The 14,523-nt window shown below is 38.9% G+C and overlaps 1 protein-coding gene across 1 annotated transcript in view; it reads right to left on the bottom strand.

Annotated features, from left to right (window-relative positions):
- LOC308140380 (pappalysin-1-like) overlaps nucleotides 1-14,523 on the bottom strand; it is a gene marked incomplete at its 5' end in the record, with an annotated part of 89,094 nt that overhangs the window by 1,004 nt on the left and 73,567 nt on the right. Inside the window, one exon of the mRNA XM_080510142.1 lies at nucleotides 14,040-14,138. Coding sequence (XP_080366268.1) covers nucleotides 14,040-14,138 — 99 coding nt within the window. The remainder of the gene's footprint in view (nucleotides 1-14,039; nucleotides 14,139-14,523) is intronic.

The raw sequence follows: 14,523 nt of genomic DNA on the forward strand, positions 1-14,523 counted from the left end.
TTTACAAATATCAAACAGATCTGAAATTCATTCGGTACGGTTCTCATTAAGTTATTTGTCTCATTTTGTATTGGGTACAATGTGTACCTAAGCTCAGGGCGAAATGTGACCTCCATGGTGCTACCAACGCTGCGATGCAACATCAGTTTATATCAGTAATTAAAAATCATATCTAAATCTAAAATGTCAAAAAAAATATGCAGCCTACGCAGTGCCCACCCATGAGAACATGTTGGTGACCACACAGATCGAAAAATACTGTCATGTCATGAACTTCCAGTCTAAGTTTCTCAATTTGCAGTTGCGCACTAAAAAGAGACATTATACATCCAACTAGTTAGCAAAGTTATCCCAGTCAAAGCAGAGCAATAAGCAGAGGACGGGTAGCATCTCACACACACACACACACACACACACACACACACACACACACACACACACACACACACACACACACACACACACACACACACACACACACACACACACACACACACACACACACACACACACACACACACACACACACAGAGGTGTGTGGTGTTTTAGATGTTACCATTACCCTCTTAACTGTCAGAACTGAAGCTTGTGCTCCAACACACACACTACTTTGAAATGTGTGAGGAAGTACCTTCAGAAAACAGTAAGCACACATGGAGCATGCAATCTCCACACAGGAGAGAGCGGCATGTTCAAACCGGGAATGTTCCTACTGAAGGCAATCCACTGCTGAACTGTGTCCTACCACAGTGGTATGATATTACTATCACTGGCTCTGTGTCTTTGATGATCCGATGCCAGTAAAACACTGCAGGTGGAAACGGGACCGGAAGATCAGCAGCCATTACCCCTGGCTTTGACGTCACCAGATAATCAGCAATGTGTCACCGGGACCAGCTGCTGCTGCCTCATCTGCACGCCCTCTTGGGGGGCCTGCTTAGTCTGTTTGGGTACACAGAATGTGTCCCCCTTCACCCAGCCAAACCAGAAACACATGTGCATCAAGTCAGGGAGGGCCAGCCTCAGACCAAGGACATGTCTGTGATTGTCTTCTGGTGGATAATATTATCAATCTGTTGGGGTGGGGGGGGGTGGGGGTGCTACATGGCAGGTTGCAGTCCACTTAGCCCTAATGTAAAACAAAATGTATATTAGGAGTAAGTGGGGTTTTTTCCCCCCTCAATTGATCTCAATTCAAGTTGTTAATGTAACAAAACAGGCACAGATATTTGTTTAACATTGTGCTTTGTGCCACCGAAAACCATTAGCTCAAAGCTGTGAGAGAAAGCTGCCCTACTGCTGTGGGGGAGGAGCTGTCTTAAGGGGAAGGTCACGCTGCTGTAATGTGAATATGGAGTAGCTGTTGTATAATTACAGAGACTACTTCTGTAATGTCATCTAACAAATTGCATCAAAAGTTAATCCTATCTTGAAGGGTTAGTTAGGTAATTACTGAATGCATTGGCAAAGAATGACTTAAGGAATTAGAATTTCTCATCCACTAAAAGATGCATTCATAACAACAGCGTCCTTTGTAAAGTGCACCATCAACTTCAAAGTTTGGTTCATTGAAGCTGGCTCGCCTCTTCAGTGATTGACTAAGCTTGTCCCATTTCATTTTGATGAATAATCACAGAAAACGTTGGATCTCTGACAGGGTCATTACAACAAATGCCAAGTGTCGTATGCAGTGTTGCCAGCTACTTAGTAAGAAAGGTAGCTATTGGCTGTCTTAACAGTCACTAAATTATGTCATATTTGATTATTTGCATGCAACTGTAATGGATAATGAAAACACAAAAGAGTGCTTAATAAAAATGTTGATGTACAAATTAAAAAATATATATATTTTATACATTTTTAATCAGTATTGCAATTTAAATAGGCCATCGGCGGCAGCTTTGACCATGCTCAATTTATTTGTGTTGCAGATAAGAAGTGGTGTTAGTCTCCTCTCTTCTCTGACAGCAGCTTTGATTGCTGCAGACGACACCGTGAGTCCAACCACACGAGACGTGGAAGGGGCTCATAGCATCACATGATGCTCAGAGTAACTGCCGAAAACTATGTGCTTTCTAAACATCAACAACGTCTCCAACAGCACCAGAAAAAGCTGCTATATTTGGAGCTAGTCAATCTTGACATTAAAGAAAGAAAGCAGATTTGTTGATAAAGACACCAAGTTGGCAAAAATTGTCTTATATCATTAATAAATATTTAAACTATTATTTAGATTGATTTGCATTATTGTTTGATGCAAAAGGAAACAAGAATACACGCACACAAAAAACATGCAAACTCCACATGGAACGACTCCCCAGCCTGGAAACTAACTGACGATATTCTGGCTATAAAGCAAGAGTGTTAACCACCTAAAGACCATAAACATAAAACACAGCAGGTTTTAGGCAACATGTATAGGAACATCCCTGGGTTGTCAGACTACTCAAACATAAGGAAATACGCAATTGTTTTTTTGTAATTTTACATCAGGAAACATAAGTCTTGAATAGTTGCAAGACGAGGCTATTTATATAGCACCACTCAATCACAGCACATTAAAAAGCATTAAAATAGCCCAGTGAGAAATGCATTTGTATTTAAAGAAACATTTACAAACCTAAATTTCCGAGCACCTAGTTTTTTGTGGCCTGCTTCTGTTATGTCAAACCATATCATTGACAAACCTAATGAAATACAAGAACTTCCTCCAGATGTTTTACCACCACACAACTTCAGCCACCCTCTTTTTAACAATTTGGTAATATGTTTCTGGTGTCAGATTCAAAGTGAAGTTATATTTGTTAGAGCATTTGCTTTCTTGTCTTGCGCTATTTTCAACTAGATATATACTCTTTAAGTTAAATCACAGTTTCACTACAACTCCAACTTTTCCCAAATCAGAAGTGTAAGTCCACATGCCTATGTAACTGATATATACTTGAAGTCAAGTCAAACAGCTTTTATGAATTACTAAAGTATATATTCGATACCAATTGCAAATTCTCTGTTGAATTTTTAGAATTATTTGCTCCTGAAACCTAAATAATTAACAGCATGTAACAAACTGGAGCTCCGGTCTGCAGTCTGGAAAGAATACTTGAAATGTAAAATGTTATAGCTGGTGGTAAATGTGACACACAGGAAACAGCAGCAATAGTTTGTGAGAATCGGGGATTTATAGACAGCAGGTCAGTGGAATGACATGTGGGGGGGCAAGCGAGTCGCTGAGGAGCAGTGACGCAGGCTACCCTTTGAAATGGGGTATAAAATAAGTTGTTTGTGTGTGGGGGTGGTGCTGCTAATGTGAGGGCCAGGTGGGCAGTGCCCAAACTCTTCTGAGAAAATTAGGTCTACGTGTGACGACTTTACAAGCACAAGGCCGGACACACTTCAGAAACAGCTGTCAACTGCATGACCAGTGTTTCTCTGTGGCAGTTTGAAGCTGAAAGCACAGGGCTCCAGGTTCCCATTTGAGTATTTCTCGGTTTATTTACAATATCTCTCTTTAACAAGCTCATATTCTTTCTTTCAGGGTGTCTTTCCTCATACCTCTCTATACCTCCCACTTCTCTTGTGCACTCCACTTCCCATTCAAGGCCACTTCTGTTTATCTCTCTATCTAGAGAATGATGGTGGGTGGCAAATTTGACATGGTTTCCTTTGACCTTGACCCCTAGGGTGGCTGGGCCAGCTGTCACATCTGGCCTTGACTTAAGGTTCTCTCAGGGTGGCTGGGAAACAGGACTGACTGGCCTTGTGGGCCTTGGGGCCCTCATGCTGCCCCGTGTCCCAAGGCTAGAGGAGGGCTGAGCAAGGACACCCACTAACAGCAACATGAAAGCCCTTCAGAAGAACGCAGACCTTGTCAGAGCCCCATCCTTCCATCTCAGGAACAGGTCAAAATAACACAGTGTTCCTCTCTGCACTTCTGTGCGTGCAGTGTGTGTGTGTGTAAACCAGTGCTTAAAGGAAAGAAGGTGGTATAAGGGGCACCCGGCTGGAGAAAGGGAAACTGGCCCACACTTTTCATTTGCATGTAACACAACACCGACTCAGAGACATTTGGGACAGTGTGTAAAGTGTAAAGAAAAATAGGAGTCATGCTTTACGCACACAGACCACTTATCATTGTTAAAAATAAGTTTTCAGAAAAATATTGGCTCACTGTGAATTTGGTTGCAACAACATATCCTAAAGTTTGGGCCAGGGCCCAAAAGTACCGAGTTCCTATAAAAGAATAACAGCGGAAGGAGTATTTAGCTTATGCATAACAGGGACTTCGGACATGGTCTGGTGGTAATGTTGCTTACAGTTGGACATCTTTAGGATGCTATTTTGTTAAATTTAGGATAATTGAGGTGTACATCCTCCACTTAATACGAATTCAATGAAAGAGTAACTGAAGACAGCAGCATTTGTTCATGCTATTGCTGAAGCCAATAGTTAGCCCTTCGGTCAAAACAGTCAACACAAGGTAACTGAAATGTCAGTAACTGTACCTACAATACCGAGTACATAAGAGTAATCAGTTACTAATGTGATACTAGGAAAGCATGGCTTTTCTCCACACATCAGGTGAATTCCTTTTTGTCATTTCAGCACCAGTTTTAGTCTTAAAAGGTCATGAGAGGGACAGAGATGACAGATATTAACCTGTCTGTTGCTTTATTCACTTCCTCCATTGCGCAGATGTTACAAAAGTTTGTAAAATACAACTTTCCTGGGATGAATTCAACTTGTGTTGCAGGTCAGATTAATGGGACGCAACAATGGTTACTGTAACCCAGGTTTTTGACAAAATATAAACAGGAACTGAGTACTTTCAGCTGTTGGTCGGAGTCTTTCCTCTGAGATGATTAAAAACTCACATCATCAAACTTCAGTAGGATTTCTATGTACGTCTCAAATAGGAGGGCCCAAATAACTAACTTTGGGAAAATACGTGCAAGCACAGCCAAAGCCCTTAAAAACGGCAGGGAGTGTGTCCTCCTGGTGTGTAACTACTGTTGATCTGTGTGGAAAAGCCCGACTCCTTCCACAATATGCTCTCTCTCTCTCTGTCTCTCTCTCTCTCTCTCTCATGCATTTCAGCTATTCCACTCTAAGCTCTCATGAAGATAAAATAAAAATAAGAAGCCATGGCACCATACTGCTCTTTTATCGATTTTCTATAAACTGACCAGTGACCTGACAAAAAATGTAGCAATCAAGAAAGTAAAAAAGCACATTTTAATACACTAAAAGTCATTTTTTCTTTATGCCCAGGCAACTACTTCTGTCTGTGCCTTTGCCCTTCCTCCCCTTTAATTGTCCTGGCAGAGCTTTGGCACTAAGAAATACAGCCTACCTAATTGCCTTCAGACATTTAAAATATAAAGATCTGTTGATGGTGTGTGCTTTTTGCCTCCAGTTATGTGAGTTAAGTGAATATTTGATGCAGAACATGGTTGGCCAGATAATAAAATGCTGGTCACAGCTGATAAACCCAATATGGCATTTATATTTATGTATTTGAACAAGCTCCAACAGTGAAGTCTGGTAAATCTGGTAACACGTTTTAAAAAGGGAACAAAGAGTGTTGTCTACGTGAGTTTCAAGCACAGAAAGGTCTGTGGTGTGCTGTGGATATCAAGGCAAACATCAATCACGACACGTAGAAAGTCACGTATTAGGCATACTTGTGCCAGACTGTGGGTTGTAAACAGGGGGTGAAGGACTGGGAAGGATCTAAGCATTTACCCAAGAACGTAACTCAGACAGAAAAACATACAGGCACATTCATAAAAAGGAGGTTGTCTAAGAGAGGCCATCCACATCCAAGAAAGGAATTCCTTTCAAACGAGATGGGGGGCTACAAAAAGGGACTTACGCAGGGAACCCTCAGAAAGGCAGACTCTGTACCCGTGCTTCCTCTCCTCCCTGCTTCTCTAAATCCAGCCAACAGCTTGCAACTATTAGGGGGAAATCCTGTGGTGACCTTATGTGCAGCCAGTTCTTGCACCTTTAAAGTTCCTGGGGTGGAACAATACACGCCAAGTCATCCAGAACTCCTTAATACGCAAATCTCTAGCAAAACATGAGATGACAGCAGTCAGAGATCCCAAATTATGGAGGTCTTTGCCCCTTGAAACAAGACGCAGGGTCTCTGCCGTCTGGCTTTCGACATTTCTCTTTCTGAAAGGTTTTGAGGAAGTGTGATTTAAAAAAAAATCAAATAAATAGATCGATTGACTGATTGATTGATTGATTGATTGGTTGGTTGATTGATTGATTGACAGTGAAAATATCCTCATATTTAGAATTGGAGACCTTTATGTGTCAACTTTCCATGTTCTACCTGTCCGTGCATTGGTCTCTCCAGGTGCTTCGGTTTAACTACAAAGACTCCTCAAAAGATCTGTCTTTAGATCTGCCTGGGTACTCTAAAGTCTGAAAAGATGTATTTGTGGCTCATTGATGCTTCGACATTTCCCCTCTGAGTGACTGTGAGTGTGTCTGCATTTGCTGAGTGGAACTGGTGACCCATCCAGGGTGTACCTGGCCTTCATCCCAAGTGAGCTGCAATCAGTTGAGAGGATGGATGGGCTTTTAATTTTTTTCTTAATATTCAATTGATATGCACCTCCAGATGCAATCATGTGCACCACAAACTGTTTCAGACATTGTAAATGACATTGCTGTTTATATACATGCAAACCATTTGCACATGAAGCTCTTTGCCGTCATGTAATTAACAGTCTTGTAAATGTGTTTGTTTGTAGGTTCTCCAACAGTTTCGGATGTTTCATTTATCTTTCTTGGTTTAATCATTTTGTAAAGAAACTGATTACAAAAGTTGTATATAAATAACAAAAGAAAAATGTCATTATGGTATTATAATTATTTTCAAAAGGGATGAATGAGCAACTGTTTGCTATTAGAACTGCTCCATTTCAAATTCAGTCCTTATCAGGAAGACATTTGAGACTGATAAGGAAAAGGGAAAAGAGGAAAAACAGAAAGGGCCTGGAAACTTTCACTGAATGAAAACAATGTAATTCCTACAATACTTTCGAGTTCATTTAAAACTGCTAGAAATGGGGAAATCTTTGTATCTAGAAAAATCTACTCAATTCCAAAGTTTCTGATTTTTCACATCAAATGTTTTATCATTTTGAATGTGAGGCAGGATGTTTGATGTTAGAAAGCACAACAAACATTGTAAATGCTGTCAAGATGTCACTCAAACAAGAGCGAGCACATGTTTTCCTCATGTTCTATTTTTTGGTTCGTGGGCAAAAGACATAATGGCACTATAAACATTTGGTCACTGACTTTGCCCCTCTTTTGTCCAATTAATTTCACGATAAAAGATGAGACCAAAAGAGAATATAGGATGATTTGGTTGTGTGGCCATTTTTCCTCATTTCACAAGTCACAGGAGACAACAACACTGAACAAGCTTCATGAGCGACCAGAACTGGGAATAACAACTGATGGCTGTCGTGTCTGTTCCTGCACTGTTTGGATGAGGCTGTGAGAGGAACAGAGGGAGAGAGAGTGAGAGAGACGTTATGAATGAACGCATAAGGAAAAGACTGAATGACATGTAAGCTATGAATGACAGTGTGCACGACAAGGGAGGAAAGGGAGAACACATGCCGTGTCATATTGTGTTGTATCTTGTAGGGTTTAAAGCTAATGGAGAAAATTATGCCATTTAAAAAAAAAAGATATATTTTTATTTACTGAACTTCAAAAGTTACTGGAAAACTTTGTAGAGTATATTTATTAATACTTTCTTAAAAGCTACTGGAGCTGAAAGGAACCAGCTGATTTGAAGTAAATGGCGTGTTAAAACTGAATTGTTTTTCTCCATTTAGCTGGTTTATTGCGCGGCAGTGGGAAGAAAAAAGCAAGAATGAAATAGCTGAGATTAAATACCATCATGTAGACAGCAGCACACTAATTACAATTAAATTAAATGGTATTTAATTTATTAAATTATTGAGTTTCCTACACATGTGAAAGTAAGGCTCTGAAACCACTTCTACCTACATTCTACTCTTTGAGACATTTCTGTGCCATTAGATTGTTCTAATAAAAAGTCACAATAAAATAGGTTTATGGAGACAAGACGGCATAACTTTGGCACAGTACTACTGTTAAATGCTTTGTATTTGTAGTCTGCTGAATCACCGCAAGGCTCAAATGCCGTGTGGCTTGATGGAAGATGAACTGTGAACACATGAATCCATCATTTTAGAAGAGCAAAACCGGGTCTGGGACTAGATAAATCGAAAAACACTCACTGTGCTTACAGAAAAAAACCTAAAAAACACTGAAATGTGATTTTGTCTAAGGAAAGCCTTTTGTAGATGGAAATGTTTTTATCTCTTTGTACATGGAATTTGAAGTAACCCGACCATGGAAACCTCAGTATTTGTAATTTTAAGTGTACCTGTAGTTCAGTAAGAGTCCAAATGGACACTGACTTAACTACATCACGAGATTACTGTGTGACACCACTTGTATGTACAAGGATGCAATCATACGATAGAGATATTTGAGCTACGCGTTTGTAAGATCAAATTAATGTTTTTTTAAAGATTGAAGTAATTATTAAGAATGAAAGCATATATAGACTACCAGTTTGAATTATTACATATTTGTTTAGTTGTTTAGAGATTGTGAGTTACTATGACTGACATGCTTAGGCTTCTAATTTTATATTTTTTTAATGTACTCAGAAAGTTAATCGGTTTATTCCTTATGAAGATAAATATCTATCAAACATAGAAAGAAATACCATTTCTATTTGTAATTGCAATAAAGAAAAATGTATGTCTATCAGGTATTTATTACATTATATTGTTTTAACTTCAACATCTGCAAGAGTGACAACAAAATCTGTGACAACGAGAAGCGAAAACGATTGAAAGTGTTTGGGACAAAGTCTTCACTTGTGGTCTGGACAAAAACAGATTTCCCACCAAAGAGGAAAAACACTCCCTTTTTTCATCACCCAGCGAGTGTGTTACTCAGCGGCTCAGAGCAGTAATGAGTTACAGATTCCCCTTTGTCATATATTGTGTCTTTTTGTCTTGTTCTTGTGATGTTTGTTTTTAGAGGTTCTCATGCATCACCATCCCGGGGCCGCCTGACATGCATTTATTTAGTTTGAGCAAAATCTAAATCATGTGCATATTATCTTGTTTCTGACCAGACTGGAGTTATCAAACAAGGACTGCTAAGAGGAAAAGAGAGATAAACAAATTCATTCATCCTAACTGAAGTCAAGCCCCTCAACCAATATAATATAGGGTTAAATATAAGTTGAGGAAACTGACTTGTGTACTACAACCTAAAAGTTATTATATGAAACTAAATACATTTTAAGTTGCTGAAATGTGATGATTTTAAGTAAAACTGAAAACAGTATTTTGATATTTGAACAGTGATATGATAATCATAATGGAATGTGCATTAATCATCAGATTACAAGCAACATCAACTAAGTAATACTTTAGAAAAAAAGACCATTTATAATAGTATTGTACATTCCTTTGGTGTCGATACTATGATGGATATAAATGTGATAAAAGGATTAATGTTTTTTTATTGAATTAAAAAAAGATTCTATATATAATATTAAAACATAAATGTGTCTGATAGGTGCATTGAATACAACATGTCAGGGATTGCAAGCTTAACCTTTTTTATGTTACATATGGCAACGTTTACTGAGAGTCAAAACTCAAAAACTCTAACGATAGCTTAGTATTTCATGTGGTGATGTTTTATTTAGATGCACATGAGATAAGTAGTAGCTTTAAACTATGTTTTTTACACTTCATCTTCCAGTCCTGTCTATTTGACAGTTCAACATCTGGTTTATGTCTGGCTCCTTATCAAATTCACATACCACCTTAATTATTTTGTGTTTTTTTTGTGGGGGGGGGGGGTTCGGTTTTTCCGTCACACGTACAATCTCTCCTTATTTGCCTGCTCCTGTCAGCTGATAAATCAAATCTTGATTGTTTTTTGTGTTCATTGTATTATTAGTTTTTTGTGTATGTGACAGAATAGTTTTGACTGCTGCAAAAAAACAAGCCAGTGCTGTTGATTTTCAAGAGTGCTGGGATTAACATTATATGGTACAGTATTGGCACAAAAATATTACAAAATGTTGGTTATGAATAACTCAAAATGTTTTTAAATCCTTTAAAATCAATTGTATTATTCCACAACTCAGTTCTCTCAAATAAGCTGAATGTCCACCAACTCTGACATATTTGAAGTGTTAATTTACCTGCAAGTTTATTACTGAATTTAAATATATAAGTCCAGTTAGTTTGAATTATTGCTGGTGGTGCAGTGGTGCAGTGTCAATCTCCCTGCATGTGCCCCCTGCATGCTTGGGCTTTCTCCGAGTACTCTGCTAACTATGATGCAAATTCCTGCTTGTATAACTGGCATCAAACTTGACTTTTGACTTAGCGTGATACAAATTATGCTGCAAGTGATTTTAGGGTTAATAGCTTCATAATAGTTTCACTCTGGATCCCTGAAAGCCCGGCTTAGCTTGGATTTCTAAATACACTGTGTTTTGTCCAGTCTGCTGCTGAAGTATCTTCAATCACTGTGTGAGAAAGATAGATTTTTATCCCTCCCCTTTGATTAAGAAAAAGATATGTAAGCCAGCAAATTGCTCTCTGTATAGAAGTATGAAATAACTTTAGTAAATAGCTTTGGAGAGAGGTGTGTCCATATTTGATTAACCACAGCTGGCAGGCTGAGCCCCAGAAGGGGAAAGAGTCTAAATAAACAAACTTTCACTGTAGCTTTAAAGGGGCCACACATGTAGGCAGTACTATGGAATATAGACCAACACAGTACACTTAAATGGAGAGATATTGAGGATTTGGATTGTAGCTCAACGCCCCAGGTTTTGTTTGCGTTTATATGTGAGCTTTAACTATGTCCAAATATTAATCGTATCAATTGTAAAGAGATGTTGTGACAATGGATACATGACAGGATGTAAAATCCTCATAACCTTCGAAAGAGTTAAAAAAGGTTGGTGATTAAGAAACTCAATATAAAGAATAAATCAAGGTCTGGAAGAAAGTTTTGTTGAGTGATGAAACAGAAAAATGTAAAGCTCAAGCCCACAATGTTGAAACTATAAAAATGTGAAGTAGAATAGTTTCCCTTTTCGCTCTTCATTATTTTTCTCCAGGAAAAACACAAGACCATTTATTCTTGTTCCAGATTTGTACATTGAAGACCAATGAAGTCTAACATGTGAGCTCAGTTAAATTTAAGATGTATTTCTAAAAACAGAAACTGTGCAGACCCCCCCCCCCCCCATTTTAGGCTATATAAAATCATAAGCTCCTCAAAGACACCTAATTATAGATTGATTTGTTACTTAACTTTCCAACATGAGCCATTTAGAGTCGACATGATTTTCAGATAGCTCTTACTGTCTTGGCCCTGTCAGGTCTCCTCTGGTGAAATTGCTCAAACTCGGGATTACTCAGATGGAGAAGTCACTCCAAGCCATAAGCCTTAGTGGCTGACTACTCTGTTCGGTGACAACACACCAAACCTGCAGTTCAAAACTTGTCTGATTGGCATGTTTCTTCGTGACCACCTCATCCTCACTACCCCTCATCTTTGGATACCTGTGGTTGAGGGTCCACAACTCCCATGTTGATTGGTCCACTGATGGCATTGAGTCCTGAGGGCAACCCATGCAAGAAACCCATGTCCCAACTGTATATACATTTTTTTCCCTGATTGCCATTGTATCTTCATGCTAAGACATCCTGCAACTTCCTTGTGTTCTCTAGTGTCCACTTGTGTTTTGGATCTTTTGTGTTTCGAGATTGTTTCTCATGTTTTGGACTCAATTTAGGATTACCTTCTGGATATTTTTCCCCTTGGTTCTCCAATAAACTCTTTGAACTATATTACTCTTATGACCCTGCTTTCAGATTCTGCCTTGATCTGTGACAGCCTGTCTTCTCACCCAGTTCACCCTTGTATTGCTGCTGGTAATTAATGGAGTACGTCCTCCTCCTGGGGTCTGTCAGTAAAAGTGAATTATGCAAGTTCTGGCTCAGCCCCTGCACTGGATTGAGGTCAGAAGATGTAGAGATGAGATAGTGTCAATCAAGATCAGCAAGACCACTCAAGAAGTGAGGTCACTTCCCAGAGGATTACTCTCTGACTTTCTGTTGCTGTTCAGTTTAGATGGAACAGCGTATGCCTGACACTAAATGTTTGAATGGAGTACAAAAGCAAATCATGGGCCTCTGGCCCTCCATGTAGTAAGAGACAGATTAAGTGCATTTGTATCTGAGCAGCAGATTGCAGCAAAACACGAAGGCCAGCTGTTTGACCTTTTGAGTATTTCTACAAAACAGGTAATTTTTCAAGATATAAAGGCATTTTTTGATAACTGAATGGACTTCACAAGCACATTTCACTACTTGTGCAGTCTGGTTAACATAGTCTGTCACATTTATACATTTGCTTGTATGATCACACAGACATATGCCAAGAAAAAAAAAATGCTTGCACACCATTAAGAGCTTGAATGTCTTACCCAGGGAGATTTCCACACAAAGACAGGGTGTGATTGAGATTGAACCCCCAAACTTGGGATTAGAGAAACACCTTTTCTACCAATAATAAATAATTGTATTATATTTGGATATATCACTCCTGTAATGATATTCAACTAAATAAGGCTTAATTTTTTCTGAGAAATATTGTGACATGAATCATACAGTAGGATAGAAACTGTTTTCTGAAATGTCATGGATCCTCCTTTTCTATTTTGATGACAGTGGGCATATTCATACAGGTTTGGCTTCATTGTGGTGTTTTAGAAAATGTAAGATTTATAGGAGGGGTATTCAGCTTTTCTTAGAGGCAAAGGTGTTCTTAGAGAAAAAAGTTTGGAAACCACAACTCCATGTTACTAGAGCAGTTCTCTGTGTCATGATGGCTTCAGAGAAAAGAGAAATATTGTCATCCAAATGGCCTAGAACCTAAAAAAAATCGTGATTATACTCAACAAAGGTTGGACTTGTACCAAAACTAAAAATGTTGATTGTACAGAGGCAGATGTCTGCATAGGCAAGGATTGCTTTGTATGTCTTTTTCCCCCATAAAGGAAATGAAAGAGGCCATTCCAGTTAGACACACTGACATAGCCAGTGAGATGCGTAGACTACAATATAAATCCAGCCAGCCAGATGGATATTTCAGGAGTACAACTAAAGTCCCTCGCCAGATTCACAGAAACCAACCAGGCCAAAGTAGCAGATGCTGCGATACATTTCCAATCAGACCTGTAGCCAGCAGCTGGCTGAACTGAGCCAGACGAAACACCTCCCTGGATTCAGAGAAGCAATACCAACAGAATGAGAAAACGTTTTGACATGTATATCTTCATGCCAAGGCAACAAAGTAAGTGCTGAACAATGTTTTCCTCACATAATTATTATCCAAATTTGAATGGAAAATATTTCTCTATTATACAGCCAGACCTAAAATGATTAGATTCAAGTTATTTCTCACATTGAATCTAATCAAGTTATTTCTCACATTTTTCATAATTGTATTAACACAGGGAAACACTAGGAAACAAAATACCTCTGAATGAAAAAGACAAAGCTTAAAACTCCCACTCTCTTGGATGTGGGATCAATGATCTGTCTACCAGTAATCTGAGGTTGGATTTAAGACAAAGAGAGAAAGAAGCTATTTAGAGGTGTTCCAAGAGGTAAGTAACAGACATCTTTAATAATATTGTGTTCTGATTTCCATCCTACATACCTCAACAGTTCATATTTAGAAGTTCCAGACTTCAATAAAGTTATCAAGTGAAAATGTCCAAGTGGGCTCAGCACGGGTAAAGAGAAAACAACCCTCAACATACCAGAGCTGCGATGTATACCTACCGGTACTTCTGCATTTACCAATGTGATCACTTCAAACATCATTTTGTTTTTGTTTTTTTGTAGAAACATGCCACTAACCTTCTTGGTCTTGACAGTTGACTGGCAGCAGTCTCCTCCATCATAGTTGCAGAAGGCTCTGTTGTTGACTGAATCACAGTAGTTGTCTCCCATGAATGGCTGTACCAAAGGAAAGAGAAGCGATTAGAAAAAAAAAGTGCCACCTTCTCAATTGCTACCCAGAGGACGTCGGAAGTCTTTCGTTCCAGTTTTCTCTTGAGCAGTTCAAGGCCTTCAGACGTCCGTGGATAATTTTGCTGATGAATCTGATACATTAAATTTTCCTCATTTTTCAATGTGACTTTTCAAGCCCTTAGTCGGCCAGACCCGTAAATCAAACTGAGGACACCATAAACTATTCACTGCACAAAATGCTCCAGTAAGGTGATTTATTGGGCTGGCCCCACCCACTATGCTTGGGTTACCAATCAGGTTATCCAGTTGGCCTAAACTGAGTAGATGATATCATTCCTCCATCAAGTGGAGTGGAATTATTTCACATGTT

This window comes from Blennius ocellaris, assembly GCF_963422515.1.
Source record: "Blennius ocellaris genome assembly, chromosome: 15".
Classification (NCBI taxonomy): Eukaryota; Metazoa; Chordata; class Actinopteri; order Blenniiformes; family Blenniidae; genus Blennius; species Blennius ocellaris.